We start from the raw sequence: 21,787 nt of genomic DNA, 5'->3' as shown, positions 1-21,787 counted from the left end.
AGCAAATGTCTGAAAATGGTGTGTATGTGGGATGGAATGAAGGACTGAAGCCAGTATTTCTTGAGATGTGGATGGTAAACTGTTGGTTGTCATGGAAACATGGCAGTTTTTGAACGCCTGGAGTGTCATCAAAGCACCTTGTGACTTATCTGACTTAAATTTAACAGGAATCAATGCAGTAGCATATGAAGCACCAGATGCAGATTCTGTTCAACCCATTCCATATGTAACATGGTTAGGTTTTTGACAGCAGTTCTGTATATTTGATTTTTTCTTTTTTTCTTTTTTTTTTTCCTCTTTCCCTTTACATTGGTTATTTGTTGCAGGTTTGACCAATGACATCTCAACTAATACTCAAAGGTCTACTGAGGTGATGGGTTGGTGGATATCATGTGCATGTGGTAATGATGAAGGATCATTGTCATGAGAGATTTTGGTTGCAGGTAATAATTTAAAGTGCTTATATTATTAAAACATTTCAGGGGATAAGGAATTCCAAATGTCCATTATGACATTTTGCCCTGAAACAAACAACAGGAACTTATGACCACCAATTTTACCTTATGCAAATGTCACACAAAATGGACACCAAATGTCTTGGCTGAAGTATGCTGGAAATTTATGTAAATTAGATTTTACCCCAAGCCATCCTTTTAACTTGTGTCCCACTAGACATGAAAGTTTCTCTGAGGATTTACAGCACGAACGATCATGATTACATTCTGGAGACAACGTTCAAAGGGCAGCTCTGCAGTACATTTGGGAAATCAGGCTTAAGCAATGAATGAGACATGTGCCTGTCATTTCACAAACATTGTTCCCATGCTGTGCACAATTTCATTCTTTCCCTGTAATAAATGTTTGTATTTCTATACTGTATATATATAAAAAAGATGTGATTATTGAATATAAACAGCCATGCTTTTTAGAAGAGTTTTTTTTTACAGGTGTAGGTGTTGCACTGCCTCTAAATCAGATCTGCAAATGGAAATAGAAGCATGTAAATCCTCGCAGTGCGTTAGGTTTTAATGTCATGGCTGAACACAGTGTGAGAGATGCCTTGTTAAATGATTTAACACTTGTGCATTTTCAGAGCTTATTCAAGGTCGTGTTTCTCTGACTAGTGGAATATTCCAGCCCTCAGAATGATTTCGTAATCCCCCATCTGTTTCCCTATCAGCGCCCCCAGCCCACTGAAGCTCATACAGCCTGCGACCCACTTTTATATTAAAGCTTTTTTTTTTTTTTTTTTAAATCAGGAAGAAAAGATGGTGTGTGACAGTTTAAATGATCTTTGTACCTCATTTGAATTGTGTTAAAGAGCATTATTGCAGGTAGAAGACCAAATTATTCTTTCAAAATGGAAGAGGTCTTTTCAATACCCATGTTGTTAATGATTATATGGAATGCCTCAGATTATGTGCTTATTTTTAATATACATTTAACTAATTTTCTGAGAAACTGAAAAATGAAGGAATTTATACACATTTAAGATTTGTATGGTGGCCTGGAAAACCTTCCCATGGTTTTGAAATCTATAGGCTATACAGAACTGAAATACAGTTGTTTATTTTTTGCATTTCCCCAACACAATTTCTAAAATATCACTCAATTAATTTCAGTAAATGCTTTATCCTTGTCAGAACCAAAGTGTATCTGGAGTCTATTCTGGGAACAATGGACATGCGGTGGAAATACAGCCTAGAGGCGATGCCAGTCCATCAAGTGGCACCATGCCCACAGATAAAAGCTAGGAGGAACCAGAAATCTGACCAGAACACTGCACTACAGCACCACCATGCCACCTGTTTCCCACACATTGTAATATTTTAAGATCAAAGCATGATTTAGTCCCACATTTTACATGTGCATGCATCTTGAGTCATGTTTTAAGTGTGGCTTTCCGCCTTCGGTTTTATGGACTGAACCTTAAAAAAAAAAAATCTGCATTCTTAGCTCAGGCTTTACTGCTGTCTGCCTTTGGTTAAGCCACAAAATTGAAGCTCTGCTATTTAGCTCTGATAGCAGTATTACTGCTGTCAGATTGTCACCATTTTGTCTTACAATTTAAACCTGACTGCAATGGTAAATGGTTGATATCACAGCTCTGACTGCAGATGAGTCATGTGTCAGGGCAGTCCTTATTTGAGCTTACTTTTTAGTCATCATATAATATGAGGTCCAGGTTATACAACAGTTGCACCCCATCTGGCAGCCTACGTCATCCCTTGTGTAAGATTGTCCAGATAACTGACTGAGCCAGTTTATATGGTAGAAATGCATCAAACATTTTTGAAAAGATAATGATCTACTCAAGCTTTGTTATGGAAAATGTTTGCTTCATCTCTCAATGTGTATGGGATTGAACATTAACAGCTCTGCCCAAGGGTACATCCCATCTACTTTTAAATGCAGCTGTCCAGGTTCTTTATGCTTTGCTTATTATTTTCATTAACTTGATACTATTAAGTTACATTTCCTGTATAGGACATACTAGGGTTTAGCTCCAAGTCACCATCTCAATGACCTTCTTCCTGGTCACAGTTGCAGTGGATCCTAAGAATACCCAGAAATATTGAAAACAAGGTGGAGGGAATGTACCTGGACTGGAATGCCAGTACAACACATCACACCTGGTGGTGATTTAGCATAGCCAACCAAACACGATAAATAGGTACAACCATGAATGGGGTAATCATGCTTTAATAATAAATAGATATTTAACACATCCAAGACATAAATATTGCACATTGCTCAGGCACAAACAGGTCATGTGCGCTGTAGTATTGACTGTTTAGGGAGTCAGCATGGTAACAAAAACATGTAAAAAGCTCCACTGATGGAGACAAATTCACAAAAACAATAATGAACAAGCTTTGGCTGCAGGGCTACTCCTTTGGAAACAAGAACATTATAACCAACCATCAATACCATTTCTACACAAGAAATGAACTAGCTGGCAAAGGACAGTACAATAACATGATCACCTACCAAGATGATCACATCAGGGCAATGAGCAATAAAATACAACTCTGGAGAAATAAACAAGACAATATCAACAAGTACATTTTTCATTATTATAGCAACTATACACAAAGTGCAAAGTGGCAGAACTGAAAATAAAAAAGTACCAACACAAACTTATTTTATATAGATTAAGTGCTCTTGTTAGCTGTGCCTAAACGTGAAAGACCATCACACATGTGGCCCATAGGTGACAAGGCGGAGAGAGTGCAATCCCATAATGCAGCATCCACGGATTAAAGTTGCAATGTTGTAGACTGGTGGCCCATCAACTGCATTGTGCTGAGAGTACAGCCAGGACACTGTAGGAAGAACAGGTGCTGCCACAGCAACAAGATCAACCAAGAAGTTGTTGCTCCAGTGACTTTTCTCTACCACAGTTGCACCATCACTGTTGTAAGTATTCTTCATACCAAAGTCCAGATCTTCCATGAACCCTGGGGCCATATCAGGTTCTGAACCCTGGATTGAACCTCCAGGGTCCTGTGGAATTAGCATTGTAGAAAATGCAGGATTACAGGGAATGTGATCCATCCCCTCAAGCAGACTGAAATTCTGGGCTTGAGGCAATTTGTTTTTGATTAGTTCTTCTGCATGTTGGTCTGATTTCTGTGCTTTTGGTAACATTTGGGGAAAATTTGAAGACAGCCCAGTGTTTTGAAGATTCAGAAGATGTAAAAGCAAGGTTTGAAGGTCAGGGTTATAGAGAGACTCATCAGTTTGAACTGCCTTTTCACTAGAAGCATGTTGCTCATCAGCATTGAGTTGACTGTAAATTTGATTTGGGATTTTGTAGACTTTTGAGCTCTTTACAGTGTCTTCAGCAGCACTCTGAATCAGAGTGGACAGTCCTGGTTGGCTCATGAGTTTGGCACTACTATCGTGGCTGTAGTCCATAGCTGTAGACATGAGAACCTGCTCTAGCGTGTCCGTCTGGTTGGCTGTCTCTTCGCTGACAAGCAGCCCACTGTCTGTCATCTCTTCCTCTGCCTGATCCTTGACCTGTAGCTCTTCTTTTTGCTTCTCTCCAGAAGGCTTTTCTGGAGAGTCACATATAAAGTCCAGCGTAGGCTCATCATGCAGGTTGGCACCACTTTGCGCCAGTTCCATGCTATGCAGTAAGGATTCCAGCTTCCTGTTCTGGATGTTAATATCAATGAAGTACTTCTGAATGCCTTTATCCTTCTCCATTAGACTGTTCTTCATGGTCTCAACTACTTGCCTTAGCTGTTTTATCTCCTTGCGTGCTTCCTTGAGAGACAGTTGTGCCTCCACACGGTGACATTCTTCCTCGATCCAGTCCTCACGCATTCTGTCCAGCTGGGACTTCAACTCCTGAATTTCAGACTCCCTGATGGATGGGAAACAAGTCACCTTTATGCTGTTTTTATAATTAGTACTTAGCTGAATACGGTATACAAAAAAAAATGTCACCGGGGCTTACCGATCAGAAGTGGTTTGCTCAGCATCCCTGAGCTTGGTCCTCAGGTGTCTGATTGTCACCTCTTTTTGTTGTAGAGGTGTCAGATATTGCTCTGGATTGGGAGGTCTGATGCCATGATTGTCACCACATGAATGGTAGCTCCCTGGAGTGGTTCTTCTATAATAAATGTAACTTTTGTCATATTGTTGTAATCACTGCAAAACAGATAACCTGCACATGTACAGTATACAACTGAGCAATAATTCAACAGCACAGAAACTGGTTCTGAAATGATTCAATTGATCCATAACTTTCATGTTACAGTCTCTATGGACAAAAATAAAGCTAAAAGCCACTTCAGCCTTTGTGACGGTATACTCCGTTATCAGACTGGAAAATTTCTGTAGTAAGAGATGAATCAATAGTGCACACCCTAAGCAGCAGTTCTGAGACTGGAGCACAAGCTCAGTTTTGCCTTGATGTAACCTCTGCATCTTTTTTTTATAAATATCACCAGAAAGAAAGAACTAAAACATACCACATTGATTAGTAATGCTCCACACAGACATTACCAATCAACCGTATAGAATTGCATATACAGAGACCTTAATATAAACATGTGGTCTTTATTTAAAAAAAAAAAAAAAAGGATAAAACTGCAATACAATAATCTGAAAACTAATAAACTATACTCAAAATGACTGAACCCCTGAGATTAAGAAAAACTTTGAAGTACTGATTGAATAGATTAACTTATCAGGCTGCCAGGCTTAAAGAAAGAAAAACAGACAGATCCACTAAACTGTTCAGAGTTCAGTAAAAACCCAAAAATATGACCGTTTTGAATCATTTCCCAGGAGTGATTATCTAATACACATGTTGAAAAATATAACTCTTGCTATAATCATTCTTTTTTTCCTTATAGTCACAGCTCTATCTAGCCCAGTGTCCTACCTGGGAGTGGGGCTAGAATTGTTGCTGATGCATGATGCATGTGTTTTTTTGGGTGGTGTTGTGTAGGGGGCAAACAGCTCTGCATCACGGGGAGCAGTTGGGCTTCCTGGTGACTTCAACACAGGCTGGCTTCTGATGTGCGGCACACGGCTAGAGAGCAGAAAACACAAGAATACAGTAGCTCTGATTACTCAATATTACATTACATCTGTAAGAGCAGACTTGAAAAATGGTAAAGCATCTTAAATTCAGACACACAAATGGATAAGAAAATTAAAATTTAACAAAATTTATTTAATGCATTTCATTTATGCTGAAAATTTTCCACGATTAAGCACTTCTAGAACTAGATTATGCTAAAAGTAGAATAAAACACTAATTTTTGTTCTATTGAATACATGAGTCCAACAGCTCTGCTAGTGATATTGGTAATGTTAAAAGTTAGGCTCATTTTTAGGATAATTAAGGCATACCTACTGATACCATAATCCTGAAATTGTATACTTCACCTGTGTGAAAGGCAACTCTTTTTCCCAGTGGAGTTGTTGGCCATAGTTCCACGGCTTTTGAAGCTTCCAGTGCTGCTGGAGGAGATGAAGTCAGCCTCACTACCTGTAAAACATGAAAATGTTCTACATGTTTCAGCAAACCACACAAAACAACATCTATCTGCTACCATACTGCCATACCAAACAACCCCAAAAATCCTGTAACGAGCAATGTAACATGCACTAGAAAAAAGCAACATTTACAAAATATGTTCAACATTCAGAGTACATAAGACCAGACCATTATCACTCAGTTCAGAACATTTTATTCATTCTAGCTACAAAACTCCACATTAAAATACACCAGAAAAAAAACTAAACTCTACAAGATTAACATACGGTAACATGCCACACAGTACATATAAAATGCTTCATAATACTTAAACCTAATATCATTACATACAAGGATAAACAAGTACCTGAGAAACACCTCTTTCCTTTTGATAAAACCATCATACTGTGACTTTGAACTTGTGAGGGAACAAAACAAACTGCTAAACCTAGCAGTCTTTCAGTGTCGCTAGTGAGTTTGATTTTCTTTAGTCACTTCATTGAGCCAATAGGAGAAGTTAACTACTTCTAATTACACTGATGGCCAGCTGTAGCCCAACTGCTCCACCAATCAGCAATCACTATGTCTATGCACAATTAAGTACACCAAAACCTGTCATCTTAGCTTGGCAAGGCTGCAAGTAACAACTTGTAAAATGAGTTCCAAGTAACAAAGATAACATTGTTAATGATCGGTAATAATTTTATAGAGGATAGCTAGATTAACATGAAAATACAAACAAATAATAAGACCAAATAAATGTTATTTTATAATAATTTATTTTTAATATATAGAAAATGAGAGAAAATATTTTTTTTTAGTGACATGGCTTTACGGTCATGATCCTGGGCTTGATCCTGGGCTTAGTTTCTTTGTGGAAAAGTTTTTAAAAAGCCCTTTTGTATCTGTGTGGGTTTTTTCCAACCTCACAAAAACATTAAAGTAGTGGATTTTCCACTGTAAATTGTTTCTGTGTATAGGTATGTGTGTGTGTGTGTGTGTGTGTGTGTGTGTGTGTGTGTGTGTGTGTATGCATGATGCCCTGTGATGGATAAAATAAAATAAATAAATGAAGGAATGATGTTTTAAGGTGTTAAAATAGTCAAAGTGAGCTCCTAATTTCCTGGCTTAGTACAAGGCTGCTGAAAATAAATACAGTGCAGAACAAAGAGAAGAAATCGTTTTGAATGAGTTCACATAGAAAACCTGCTCATTTACCTTTTACGTCATTTAGAATTTAATTACACCTACAAAATGCCAGTAGAGGCTTGGAAGTACACTAGTGTGCTAATTATGAAGAACAAGAAACTTCTGTACATGTTGAAGTTTGTTTCAGGAGTTAGTTAGTAAGCCACAGAAAAGCGTGCTGTAGTAGTCAGTTCTGCAAAAGACACATTAGTCTTCACCATCTGGTAGTGACATAAGTGGTTTAATCCTGGAAGCACTAAAAAGATTTCTAAAAGAGTGGCATTTTAATGTGACATTTTTAAACATGGGCTTCAAAGCAGAGTTGACTATCAAACATTAATCACCCCAAATTACACAGCAAAATGCCTGTGAGATTTATGAATATGTGAAACCTTACCAATAAAACCTCTTTATTGGCTGCATAAATGATTTTATGATTACACTTAATGTATTTACTAGATATAAATTATGTTACTTCAACAATAGGAGTATTTACACACATTTGTCCAAGTAACTGAGAGAAACATCTCTGAAACCCTTACATCATAGTGCAGCTGCTTCACAATAACTTCCTGATCACTGATTATAATAATAATTCCAAGGACATTATTATATTTTTTGACAGAGTTTATAATAGCGCAGACTAAGATTTGGACAAGAATGAAAGAACATTATTCTGATATATTAAAAAATAGTACATCTGATAGAAGAGCAAGATATAATACCTAGGGAATTATAAACAAATAAACAAGCAAGCAAACAAACAAACAAACAAACAAACAAACAAACAAATAAATAAATAAAGTGTGGCCTTTAGCAAATGGGTCACTTGTTTATCCAACCTTTGTTAGTCATAACAGCATATATCATGATCATTCAGTCTGTACTTACTATAAGATTATGAAACCTTTAAGGTGTTACACATATTTTCTCCCCAGTCTTCAACTGCCCAGGGTCAGGGAGTCTGTGCAAAGGCTTTCTTCTACAATGTTGCCTGTTTTTGGGTGATAGGACTAGAATCTTCTGCTGTTGTAAGGTTTATTGTCATGCATTTCCTAAGATATATATAAAGAGTGGTTATTTGACATAGCTTGGACATTCTGTTAGCTTGAACCAGTCCAGCAATTCTGCTCAGCCCTATCTTATTAATAAAGCATTTCCACCCATTCCGACTGATGCTCACTGGATGCTTTTTGTTTTTTAGACCATTCTGTATTTACATACTTCACAAACAACTATGGCATGCTCAGTTACTGAGATCACATGTTTCACAGGTTTTAATGTTTGATGTGAATATTAGCTGAAGCTCATGACCTGAATCTGCATGATTTTATGAAATGAGCTTTTGCAATAATTAACTGAAACAAATGATTACTTACAGGTGTTCCTATTAAAGTGGCAGATGAGTAAAAAAAAAAAACGATTTCTTTAATATGTAACGATAATTAGTTGTTTTTTTTATATGTGATTAAAGAGCAGTGATAGCATAATGGTCCTGAACAGATGGTTAAACGCTCAAGTCCCATCACTGCCTCTGCTGGGCTCTTGAACTTATCCCTCCTTGCTGTAGGGATACTGTGTCATGGCTGAAGCTGCACTCTGACCACTAACATGCTGGAATATGTGAAGAAGAGAAGCTCTAACCATGTTGCTCATAAACATTATTCACACCTTTAAGGGTGTGCAATGTTTTTTTATATAAAGCAGCTCTAAGATGATTAAATCTCGCACAATTTCACTCACCTCTGTGCTGAACAGAAGTCTGTTGTTGCCCTTTCTTGTGCTTCTGTTTAATGCCATTGCACTCAGCCACCACATTGACTCTGACTCTCTTGACCTTGGCCTTGCTCTTCACTGGTATAGGTGACCCCAGAGAGCTGTTGTCTGAGCTAGATCTGATTTTAGCAGGAGATGGACACTGACTGCTAGGACATCCAGTGTCATCTGAAACCAGGGGATTACACGGCAACATTGTAAGCAAACGTTAAAGAATAATGCATTTCTTGATCCGACTACTTATTGTGTACAGACTTCATGACTAAATGTAACAGTGTCTGTGTTTAGGATACGTCCAGCATACCTGATGAGAAGCTGTTAGGACTGATGGTTCTGTTCTGATTTCTGCTGATGTCACAGCCTTTGCTTTCATCCTCAGATAATGGAAACTCAGAAATCTGCAAATCTTTAGGACGAATAGATTGAAGCATAAGACGGGGGATGCGGCTCCTAGGGATGTCCTTTCCAAATGACTTCTTCACCTCAAGAAAATGTCAAATTCATTATTAAAAATAGTGGAAAAGTGAGCATCTACTGATGGCATTGATTAAATATTTACATCTAAATCTCCTTTAGAGATTGACTAGAAAAAAAATCACTGTCGGTAAGGAAAGCAAATACATACCTTGTATTCCTGAAATGGCCCCATTCTGCTTGAGTCAAAACACACTTCAGGAGTAGTCCTGTGATGGATAAAAGAGATTATTTAACATTTTGTATATGTATATCTGTTCATCTGTTCATTTGCCTCTTTCTGTTCTTTTGTTTCTTTTAATATCTCTTTCAAGATATTGCTTTTAATCAAATCAAGAACCTTCACGCTGACTTGGTATTGTAGCTTATGTATAAATTTAATTATTAGAACATTTTGAATAAATTAGGATTTAGAGTGGTTTTAAAAGCTACTGTGGTATGTTTCTTCGAAAAAAAAAAGTTAATTATAATATATCTGATCATTTAACGTTCTCTTCTGCTAATTAAAATCGCCCATTTTGTCCAGAATTTGTTTTCATTACTTTTATTGTAAAACCACACTAGAGTAAAGCTCTGCACTTTTCCCCATTCCCCCTGTTGTATTTCTCTTCAACCATTTTGACAAAGTAAATTCAAATGTTCACATTGAGATACTTTTATAAATAACAGTTGTAGTGAGAACTCTCTCAAACAGGTACTTTCCTCTTGACTTTCTAACATACTTTACTGTCTTAACATTTAATTTTAATATTATTACCCTTACCTGCGGTCACGTGTGATGCCTGTTTCAAATTAAGTCAAGAAGCTTTTATTGTCATTTCAACCATATATGGTACATAGTGAAATGAAACAGTGTTCCTCCAATACCATTGGTGTTACATAAAACACAGATCTACATAGAACAACACAGAGCTAAGGACTTAAAGTAAGCTGTCCTAGCCACATAAAGTGCATTGTGTGCAACCTAGTGTAAACAGTGTGAGACAAATGTCACAGCAAACAAACAATACAGAACACCACAATACAAATACACATAATAGCGTTGACCAGTGTGCATTCTGTGTATTGTACAGTACATTATGAAAAAATAGAGGATTGTAGAGTGTTCCTGCAAACATATATACACTTATTAATGTAATAGCAGCGGTTTGGTGAGGTATTGAAATGTGGTGTGCAAAACACCAACTGAGTGAAAGTACAAGACAGCACGTGCAAACACAGCATATAAACAGTTTAATATGGGTGGTGCTGTTTGACAGAACTGGTTGAAATTTAAGAGACATCTCCATAGTAACACTCCAACACTAAATGATATTACAGACATACAAACAGAAATAAGACAGATGGAGCAGAGAAAACACCTGAATTACTCCACTGTTTTGAGGTAGTCAGGTAGCGTCTAATGTGATCTAACTTGACTAGATTTTTCTGAGGGATTTGGATATTATTGATATATCTAACTGGATAAAAAGCTTGAAAGTTGGAAAGATGGATTGAAATGTTGGTCTATCAGTCTGAAAAAGTTCAGCTACCTTTTCAATAGGTACTCATATCAAATGTTTCTGCCAGGTAGTTTTTTCAAATTTCAGGATTCTACTTAGATTTTATTTTTGGCCCAGTAATTAGCTCTGACCTTCATTAGCACAGAACAGTTAGCGCTCCCCATTTTAGCAAATAGACAACTAAAAAAACATGTCAGTTTTGTGTGAAAAGGAAAGGTTTGGGCTTCTAGTCTGCTTCACAATAACTACCTCTGTCTATAAAATTATCAGTTTTTGACTGTTGTTCCAATGCAGTTTTCAAAAATACTATCTTTGGTATGGTTTGCAATGATTTGTCTGGGTGTGTTAACGTGGAGTTTTGTTTCATGTATTAGTCAGTGCTCAATAACAGAGGTGAATGTTTGCCTGGGTCTGACAAAAAAGATCGAACTTTTCAACCCAAGAGGATTGTGGACATAATATATATCTTAATCCTCTGAAAGATTATAGGCTGATTATGTAAGGCTGAATGTGCTCATTTACTTCTGATGTCATTTCATAAGAGGTTTATCACATCACTAATACTAATACATGCTGTTATTCAGAAATCACAAGAATAAGAATAGACAGACTATATGTTCTCTCTCTCTCTCTCTCTCTCTCTCTCTCTCTCTGTCTCTGTCTCTCTCTCTCTCTCTCTCTCTCTCTCTCTCTCTCTCTCTCTCTCTCTCTATCTATCTATCTATTTGTAAGAACTAAAAGGAGAGTCTCGCTAGCGTTGTCAGTTGTCAGTTCTGGGAATTTATTTTATTAGAATTATTCCCCTTTTGTGCATGGGTCCATTCATTATTGTCCTTCCTAAACTGTACATTTTGTTGTTTGTCATTCAGTGACACTTCTCTGAAGACTCATGATATGTTTAGCATTTGCTATTTTGTGCTTGTTCAGAAGTAATTGTAGAGTGTATTGTAAGCTGGTATTTGACCTAAACTGTCAGTAATGAAGCTAAAGAGATAGGATGGATTGGCTGAATCTAACACCATGCATATACAATAGAGTAGACCCAACTGATTTACTCTTCATTACACTTATTTTTAGACCATATGAGATAGGATATAGGTCATGTGATGTGGATGAGAAACTCTACAATATTCTAGAACACTGTTTAATATGACCTATTTAATAATTATATTAAGCGAATAAGCTCTCCTTTCACTTTGTTGTTAATTTAAATGGATTACCATAATGAATCACTGTTTGATTATCATCATCATCATCATCATCATCATCATCATGACCTTTTAATATAATTCTAAACAACAAGATCTTTTAAATGGTGATATCTCTGTTGTTGTCTTACTGTAAACAAAGGAAGTTTGTTTTCTAGTAGTCTAAATACGCTGATTCATTGTGATTACCAGAAAGAATTTAAAGACATACCATCTGCTGTATCCTTCACATAGAAAGGTGGATGCAATGTACCTGTATAGCTTTACTCTACAAAAACAATTACGTTTCATTTATGTACCTTAAATAATCATTTATAAGATTTATAAGACTATATCCATATTTCCAGGTCAAGTATAAACATTAAATGCACAGAAATGTACATTTAGCCAAGCAAAAAGGAAAGCTTCAGTTTAATAATTTCATTTCTCAGAGTGAACTGTCCAACATGAATACAAACTGTATATGTGATACACTGTAGATAAATAGGACAATGATTTTATATATCTCTCAAGCGTGATTGAACATTTTATAGTCATTTTAGGCTACGTTTTAAAATAAACTTTTTTTTAAATTGTCATAATAACCTTTCTGTTTTTAAGCCTATTGTAAGGAAGATAATAACTTGCTGAATAATGAAGCACACAGTACTCAGTGTTCAGTATGTCTATGTGCTGTGGCGCAGTAGGTAAAAACACTTGCCGTATGAGAGGCGTCTTCTTCTTAGCGAGCTTTCAGATTGATGATACACAGCTCAGAAAAGCAGTGCGTGTACGTAGTGTATAAAGCGTTCTTGTGTCCCACCTTGTGCTCTTCCTCTCACACTTTCGCTTCACGAGATGGTGACTTTTCGTTATAGATAGACAAGATCCTAGGGGAAGAACCAGTTTCCCAGCTTTGCCAGCCTGACATAAATACTACCACCATCCGAGAGGGTTATGTAACACCGCCAGCGTTAACCCTTACTTTACTGCTTCCTACCAGCTTTTATAACCCTTAAGCTACTAGCTATGGAGATAGCAAAGACCAGGTTAGCAGTCAGCATGTGCAAGACAATTACATAAGACTATGTGCTTGCTTACTTCAGTGCGCATGACGTCATTGGGCACAGGGATCCATTTTTACCACATCACTTATAATCTTTACCTTGTATGCCTCAGGTCATTACGAATTATGTCATATTTCTAGAATCGCAGACGTCTAGGCGATTTTGTTTATGCTTGTGTTAAAAAAAAGCTTTTTTTCAATCAGATGATTTGCGTTAGAACGCAGATAAACACGTGAGACTAAATGATACTGTTTGGCCTTTTGGGACGTGCAAGGTTTGTTGGGTTTGTTGAGGTAGAATTTCAGGGGGTATCCGCAGTGAGGATGATCATCAGGATGATCAGAATGACTCAGTGCTGCGGTTTGTCGGCTCTCCATGGTGCTGAAGTGAGAGAGCTGAGAAAAGGCGTCATGCTTCTGAGAGCTGAGCTTCTGGTATAGCTTTGAACACATTACGCTTATGTCCATCCCCCTGAGCAAAAAGAAGTAGTTGTTTCTGAATACTTTTTGTCTTCTGGTACTCAGGGCTGACCCAACACATAACTCTTATAAATTTGGTTGATTTGATATGCAAGTACTTAATGAATACAATAGAATAAATCGAATAAAATGTTATACTTTTTTCTGTTGTATATTCTGTTGCTTTCTCTTTTTATGTTCAGACTGATGTTTTTAACTTCGGACCCAAGATTAGACCCTTGCCTTTAATGCGTAGAAAAAACCTAAAGTAAACCTAAACCTAAGGTAAACACTGCCCACTGGTGGTATATTTAAAAAATCTGCCAAAGGACACCTTACCCACATTAGTGAAACTATGTTTTCTGTGAACGTGACTGACAATCATTTTAGTCTATATTATATTAGTATTCTCGGTATTCACTATTATCTATTATCCATTATCTATACCAACAATTTTATTCCTTCCTTTAAATATTTCTTATCGTGTGCATGGGAACATACTGAAAAGTGAAATAAAATAAAAGGGTTTACACCGGAATCACACAGACTGTTTAAACTAAAAATTGATGTTTATAACAAAACCTAATTTAATTAAAATGTATTATTTTATTATTTAATTAATTAGTTAGTTGTAACAACAACAACAATGAGAAAATAATAATTCTTCCTCTTCTTTTTCTAACAATCATTATTATTATTATTACTATTATTATTATTATTATTAATAATAATAGTAATAATAATAATAATAATAATAATAATAATAATAATAATAATAATAATAATAGACTAATCTCATAGTAAGCACGCTGCATTATGAATATTGACCCAGGTTAATTTGAAAACAGAAAACTTCAACTCTTAAAGTTACTGCTAAAGTTATTTTGCAGAAGCTGTTTTATAGTGTCGGTATGTAACGGATAGGGGGCAGTGCAGCTCCAGAAAACGCTACAGTATAAGACGTAGGACACTTGAAGGCCACTGTTCAGCTGCACATTATTTTGATATACACGGTGTGCCATCCAAGTAATGCATGTTAACTGGTAGACTATTTGATTTTATATGTAAAAATCGTGGGAGTGATACCAATATACACAGTTTAGCAATAAAAATCAATGTTTATCTTTTTTCATGTGTTTTTCAAATAACATGACTAGATATGTGACTATAATATGACTAGATATGTGTTGCTGGCAGTTTACAGATCATTCACACAATGAGTAATACATAGCTACTGCTCCTTGTTTTTAGATTGGAATGAAACTTTATGCATGGCATCGTCTTTTAGTTTAGTTGCAGCCTGTGCAACAGATCTGTGAATATTTTCTGACATGTTAACCCCTGTCAGCTATGTTAGTCCAGTCGTAATCTTAACCTAACGTAGCCCCGAGGCTTTGCGCTCCCCCTCCTTCGTGCGCGTTTTCCCCTTGTCCCAGTGTTGAGATGGACAGAAGTGGGCAGAGGCTTCTCCAGTAATTGTGTGAGCGCGCGACGGGTGGGCGTGTCCCAGCGGCTCTGGCGGCCTCAACTCTGGTGCGTATACAGATCGCAAACCGAGCGCACGTCACTGCTGTGCCTTACTACACCGCCTGTGAGTAAAAGCGAACCCAAACGCCGGCTTCACTGTGGAGAAGGTTTCGGCGCACATTTTGGACACTGTCGCTATGGACGCCTCGCGAACAGTAGCGTTATGCGTGCTCTTGGCTTTCCTGTGGAGTTTACCGTGCACCCGGTCGGCCGCGATCGTGCCTTCCTCGGGGCCGAAAAGGAACAGGGGGACCAGGAGCCCACATGATGGACAAAGGTCACCCAAATTTCTTAAAGAGGTTTTTGCGTCCTCCCCCGGTCTAAGTGGACGGGATGATTTTAAGAACTCGGTTGTGCCACACGATTACATGCTCTCCATATACAGGACTTACTCTGCCGCTGAAAAGCTGGGGCTAAACGCCAGCTTTTTCCGCTCTTCCAAGTCTGCGAATACCATAACAAGTTTTGTAGACAGGGGAAAAGGTTTGTCTGATTATTTTCTGCATTTACAAGGAACACTGGTGCATTAATCATTTTAATTGTGGGGTAATGGGAGAACTGTAGGACATTTTTGCACATTACCAGGTTCCAAGTACAGAGTTTAATCCTGTCGCGCACATCATTTTGCCTCAATTTGTTTGTCTTTGTAATTTATAATTTTTTTTACTTTTAAGACAGGACAAGCGTTTTGGCAAAGAAAGCCAAGAGTACTGGATGGAAAACTTTTGTAAAACAACATTCCATTAAGCTTATATGAAAATATAATAAGTAGGAACCTTTAAATCCCTCTACAAAGTTTTAATATTAGCATTGATCTTATTTTGTGAACAATTTAACCCTAATTGTAACCCCGCCTTAGAATTTGGGGCGTATAGCCTACATTTAAATCGGGTTTACACTGACGCAAAGTACCACGACACTAAAGCCCTAATTGGGGCATTTTCTAAATGAAGTTAATATATCATTCCTCCAGAATTCTAGCGTGCAAGCAGCCAAAACATGCTTTCATAGTCACTGCCTCTCTAGAAAATGAATTAGAATAATCAGTGTTCAGTTGGTTTGGTCGTAGCATCCTCGATTAATTTAAATGAAATTGCATAAACTGTATATATATATATATATATATATATATATATATATATATATATATATATATATATATATATATATATATATAGAGAGAGAGAGAGAGAGAGAGAGAGAGAGAGAGCGAGAGAGAGAGAGAGAGAGAGAGATACATATTTGCAGGTTTTGCAGGTCTTCGTGGAGAGGTTTTTCGACGAGCCATAGAAATACAAAACTGTATTTTAATGTCATATGTTAAATTAATTTATGTCGTAAAAGAAAACTATGACGCAACATTTTACGCACATTGTTTCTGATTGTCCTGATTAGAATATAGTAATTATATGAGCAATACATTAGGGGTAAACTCATTTTACCCAAAGTAACCAATTAATTAATTTTTAGGCCTGTTTTTATTCCCAGAGGATTACACAATCCATTAGATGTCATTTAGAAAGAAAGGGGAAAAACCATATATTTTTGTGTGATTTTGTGTCACTGGCTGTGACCCACTGGTGGACCCCTCACTGCAGTTGATTTGATTTAATTGTCGCTATAACCATCACTGTCTCTGCATTGCAGTAATGAACGAGCTCAGCCAAAGAAGTTTCAGGGAAAGCTCTATATTTTTTCGTACGGTTTTTACCTTCTTGCATGTTGCCACTTTTTGGTCCACTACAGAAAGGTTTTTCAGAACACGGTGATGTGACCACTGAATGCATTTCTTTTCGGAGACAAGACAGACGCCATAAATTCATATTTTGACAAGACTTTAACTGCACACTAAAACACGGTGCACTGATTGAAGTGGTCCCGGACTGCATATTTACATATTTACTGCAAACAGGACAGTTTACAAATATATTAAAAGCATATATTTGCATATATTTATGTATACTGTTCTCAGTACACTTTACTGAATGCTGGATGTTGTTGAATATTTGATTATCATAAGCCACAAGTCTTAATAAATAACGACAACAGTTCTTTTTAAAAGCAGATATTTCCCAGGGACGTTTACGTCGTTATAGTTGCAAGATTGGACAAAAACCAGCGGATGAAATGTTTGAAAATTACCTTTGGCACTTGTAGTAACTCATTAAAACGCAGATGGTCTCTCTCTCTCTCTCTCTCTCTCTCTCTCTCTCTCTCTCTCTCTCTCTCTCTCTCTCTCTCTCTCTCTCGTTCCAAATTATATCTGGACAAATAATGCGCACGGCTGTAAGTGGGACAGTAGAGGATTTGTTTGTCTGACGGTCGGTTATCAATTTTTTAAATCTTCTAAAAATCTGTTTAAACGGTCCTTGTTCCCATTTAATGGCGTAAATGCCTGTGCAACTCTGCAAATGGGACTGCAATAACTTTTATAGTCAGAATAATCAGGCAACGCATTTTTTTGCACCGAAAATGTTATCGTTGGCAGAGAGCGTGAAATATTAGCGTTGAAGTCTTTTTTTGGACGGGGTAGGGGTGCAGAACTGTTAATTATTTGTTGACTTTGTATTCGATTTATTTCAAGTCTTAAAAGTTAATGCAAGCCATACGCGGATAGCAACAGAGATAAACACACCGTTTTCCTTTGCTGCAATGATGCAACTTGTGTAGAAACACACACACAAACAGGACCTGTTCTCTTTACTTTAATGGGTAAAATAAGTGGAAATTCAACAAAAGCAGGCGTTTCTTTTGTTTAGTTTAAGAATAAACATTAACTTAGACAAGCATGATTTATTTATTATTTGACTTAGAAAAACATTATTATAGTGTATTGTAAATCAACCCAACAAGTATGGGATATAGTTTTATTGATTTTGACACGTTGTTTTCATCCTCCAGGTTAGTCTGAAACGATATTTTATTCGTCAGAACTATCAGATCAATTTCATCATGGCGTTGCTCGTGTGGTTATGTACAAGTAGGCCTCCGACTTCCCTCCTGGGAGACAACGCATGAAGTGTGTATTGCTCGGTTACACTCTCGACACATTGCGCCATTTTTCTTGCTGCCTTGCGCAGTCTCTCCATCAGCGCATTAACACAGTCTTCGGTTTAAAACGTAACAGGTCAATGTGATTTTGTCATTTTGGTTCCATTTCTTAGTTAAACTGTACACTGTGTTTTTTCCCTAGGTGGTCTAACAGTTACAGATTTCGTTAAAACCTAAAAAAAAATAGAACGGAAGAATTTGGCTGTAAAAATTGCTTGATAATTTTCTGTGTTTATTGGGAAAGGCGCATAAAATGTTATAATTTGTACCTGTAATTATGAGCTGATAAACTCCTGTTTTTTGTTGGTCTAACGTGACACACGAGTGATTTTAACTTTACAAACAAACAAGAATGCACTGCTAAATATAGAACGAAGCAACCTATCTTCTACATAATAATAATAATAATAATAATGATACTACTACTACTACTACTACTACTACTACTACTACTAATAATAATAATAATAATAATAATAATAATAATAATAAGGTTTATTTTTATGGTGTATTTGTGCATTTTTTTTTTTTTTTACTAAAGTGTTCGTTATTTTGGCGATACTGACAGTAGTTTCTTTTTTCCTTTCTTTTTTATCTGGCAGACGAGCTCTCGCATTCCCCTTTGCGAAAACAGAAATATGTGTTTGATGTCTCTACTCTGTCGGACAAAGAGGAGCTGGTGGGAGCGGAGCTGAGGATCCTCCGTAAACCCCCAGAGGACGCGCTGTCCTCTCCGTCGGGTCTCTACAACATTGAGCTGGCGTCCTGCGGTTCGACCAGGTCTCTGGATTCCGGCAGCTCCGTGGCTCTGCGCGACGCCCGAAACCCGGAGTGGGAGGTTTTGGACGTGTGGAATATGTTTAAAAGCAGACTTTCGACGCCTCACGGGAGTCAGCTGTGTGTGGAGCTCAAGGCCACTGTAGGTCAGACCGATGCTGAAACGGACTTGAGGTCATTAGGCTTTGAAAGGCGCGGCCGTGCGCAGCGAGAGAAGGCCATCCTGGTGGTATATGCGCGCTCAAGAAAGAGGGAGAACCTATTCAACGAGATGCGGGAAAAAATCAAATCGGCTCGAGGCTCTCGCGGCTCCGAGCAGGACACCGGATTGCACTTTAAAGCGCGTAGGAGACGAAGAACTGCGCTGAGCAACCGGCACGGCAAGAGACACGGCAAAAAATCGAAGTCGAGGTGTAGCCGCAAGGCGCTACACGTGAACTTCAAGGAGCTTGGCTGGGACGACTGGATAATCGCGCCCCTGGACTATGAAGCCTACCACTGCGAGGGCATGTGCGATTTCCCGCTCAGGTCGCACCTGGAGCCCACAAACCACGCCATCATCCAAACTCTCATGAACTCCATGGACCCTAACAGCACGCCGCCCAGCTGCTGCGTGCCCACCAAACTAAGCCCCATCAGTATACTGTATATAGACTCCGGCAATAACGTCGTTTACAAACAGTACGAGGACATGGTTGTAGAGCAGTGCGGCTGCAGGTAGCAATGCACGACGGGAATTTACGCTTAACACACTTGAAGTAGAGGCCACTCGAACTCGAGCCCGTGTCCAGAATAAAGTTAAAGCTCCTACAAAACAAAAATACGTGTTTAGGCCACATAGGGTTTCATGGTCATTTCTTGCCAAAACCTGTAGTGCTTATGTTCTTATATACGTGAACTCTAAACTATCATCACTATGACACCGAACACTTTTCTACCAGGAACCTAATTTTCTATAATGGTACAGAACCCCTATTTTCATTAGATCAACATATTATAGCTTGCACAGTGCCTAAAGACTTTCCCATTAGCCACATATCGAAATGCGTAAAAACAAGCTTAAAGTAGGATTTTCTTGTCTCTCCGGCAAGTAGCCCAAGGTAACAAAAGGCAGGTTTTGTGCATAACCGTCTGGACAGGATTCACTGGGGATTTTGTTACACCATTATCTATGCGGACTGAAAGGAATGGGGTGTTGGGCACCTGTTCAAACGCAGCCAGTAAATGTGTCTGAGCTCTCCGTGTTTCATTACGGTCCGGTGCAAGGTCACGTGGTGCCTTTGCCTGCCTGCGTCCTGTTTTAGAGAACGGTCTGCGCATGCGTTAATATTACACAGATTTTACAATTAATAGCTCCTGTAGTGATGACAGTAATTTGCCAAAATTTTGTGTTCTAAACGTCCGTGGGAATCTCTAAGAGAGAAAGAGAGAGAGAGAGAGAGAGAGAGAGAAAGAGTGAGAGCGAGAGAGAGAGAAAGAGAGAGAGAGAGAGAGAGAGAGAGAGAGAGAGAGATATCATCAAAAAAAAACATGAAATTGTTCCATGCACGGGAGACCAATTATAAAAAAAAAAACTTGGGTAAACTTTATTTAGAAGTGCCTGGACACTGCGGGCTCACGGTGCCTGCTAAAAGTCCAGAAGACGAGCTCCTCATATTGGACACAAAGGTGGACCAGCAAAAAAAAAAAATTCTTCTCTGAGAAAGAGAGAGAAAAGGAAAGGATATCAGCGCGCGCGTATTCCCGAAATGCACTTCACAGTAGCGGACTGTCCGGAGCCTTTCCCCCGCGCCTGACCCACTGATGAGGGAAAAGAGACTCGAGAGAGATTTTTATTTAAATGCACATTAGCTTCGAATGCACTGTTCTTCCTTATTTGAGCTGTAAATATGTGTACAGTTAAAAACTAAAAGGCGCAAGGAGTGGAGAAATGACCAGCCACGCTTCTTTGTAAAAGTACATTTTAAATGCACTCAAATAATTTCTATTCTATAATTATTTTTTATTATTTGTGATGTACAGAGTTTCATGATAATCTCGTATTTCTTTACAGTGATACTAATTAATAATTTAAAAAAAAATGTATTCAGTACTTGCTGAGGGTGGAAATACCAATATCGATGTCTACCTCATTATGGCATAGAGTTGAAGTTTTGAGGTGCATTCAATTAGAGTGTAAAGGCTTTTTTTCTTTTTCAATTCTATATACAATATATCAATGGATAATAATCCACACTATTACTGTACTAATAAAACCGAAAATGAGTTACTTGTGTGTCACCAGTGGCTCATGAAAACACACAATAAGTGAGGGGGAAATATTTTTAGAAAATCACCACTTATTTAAATTTTAGTTATTTTAGTGACTAGTATAGATCTGTGTCGATCATCCTATACCACATACATTGTCCAGGTTAAATTAGTATAATTTTCACAGAATGGTGTATAAAATTCTATTTAAAGTTATTTTATACTATATTTTTAGATATCATACCTGATAAACAGTGATGACATTTTTTTCTTCCACATCGATCCTTGATTCTAAACGATTTAAAAAAAAAAAGTACTTTTTTAAACTCTAGGTAATCTTTACAAAACATTGCAATCGTTAATTCTCAATACAAAATCCAGTAATCAATCCAGGTAGATCAGATTGACAAATAAATCTTTTATTTTTAAAACCATCCTGCACCTTGTGCAGTGACCTCACAGCATATGGCCATGTGAGAGAAATCCAGCAGCTGTCAGCACTGTGAGGCAGCATGTACGCTCAACAGGC

At 37.7% G+C, this 21,787-nt stretch overlaps 2 protein-coding genes across 6 annotated transcripts; one reads left to right on the top strand and one right to left on the bottom strand.

The window, feature by feature from the left end:
* Positions 1–2,723: 2,723 nt before the first annotated feature.
* On the bottom strand, positions 2,724–13,082 carry sybu (syntabulin (syntaxin-interacting)). 5 transcript variants are annotated; one of them, XM_060869873.1, is made up of 8 exons: positions 12,850–13,082; positions 9,591–9,648; positions 9,270–9,447; positions 8,933–9,133; positions 5,911–6,013; positions 5,402–5,551; positions 4,469–4,621; positions 2,724–4,375 (listed from the first exon to the last, which is right to left on the bottom strand). In XM_060869873.1, exons 2-8 carry the CDS (start codon positions 9,612–9,614, stop codon positions 3,196–3,198), a joined length of 1,989 nt encoding a protein of 662 aa, XP_060725856.1. In that variant the 5' UTR covers positions 9,615–9,648; positions 12,850–13,082; the 3' UTR covers positions 2,724–3,195. The 5 variants fall into 5 exon arrangements, with proteins under 5 accessions (XP_060725856.1, XP_060725854.1, XP_060725857.1 ...); XM_060869871.1 differs by having other exon boundaries at positions 2,727–4,375; positions 4,469–4,624; positions 12,850–13,073; XM_060869874.1 differs by having other exon boundaries at positions 2,727–4,375; positions 4,469–4,624; positions 9,270–9,441; positions 12,850–13,073.
* Positions 13,083–15,217: 2,135 nt separating this feature from the next.
* gdf6a (growth differentiation factor 6a) lies at positions 15,218–21,277 on the top strand. Its single transcript, XM_060869870.1, has 2 exons — positions 15,218–15,663; positions 18,834–21,277. The coding sequence occupies exons 1-2, from the start codon at positions 15,318–15,320 to the stop codon at positions 19,727–19,729; spliced, it is 1,242 nt and encodes a 413-aa protein (XP_060725853.1). The 5' UTR covers positions 15,218–15,317; the 3' UTR covers positions 19,730–21,277.
* Positions 21,278–21,787: the final 510 nt, after the last annotated feature.

The sequence above is a fragment of the Tachysurus vachellii genome, chromosome 5, assembly GCF_030014155.1.
Source record: "Tachysurus vachellii isolate PV-2020 chromosome 5, HZAU_Pvac_v1, whole genome shotgun sequence".
Lineage (NCBI taxonomy): Eukaryota > Metazoa > Chordata > Actinopteri > Siluriformes > Bagridae > Tachysurus > Tachysurus vachellii.
This window is presented reverse-complemented; position numbering and strand designations above follow the sequence as displayed.

Coding starts and splice junctions, on each gene's coding strand:
- sybu (XM_060869871.1), bottom strand. CDS start 9,614: ATGGGGCCATTTCAGGAATACAAG. Junction 5,552..5,910: donor AAGAGTTGCCTTTCACACAG/GTGAAGTATACA, acceptor TCTGCTCTCTAG/CCGTGTGCCGCACATCAGAA. Junction 4,376..4,468: donor GAGCAAACCACTTCTGATCG/GTAAGCCCCGGT, acceptor CCCATCCATCAG/GGAGTCTGAAATTCAGGAGT.
- gdf6a (XM_060869870.1), top strand. CDS start 15,318: ATGGACGCCTCGCGAACAGTAGCGTTATGCGTGCTCTTGGCTTTCCTG. Junction 15,664..18,833: donor TTTTGTAGACAGGGGAAAAG/GTTTGTCTGATT, acceptor TTTATCTGGCAG/ACGAGCTCTCGCATTCCCCT.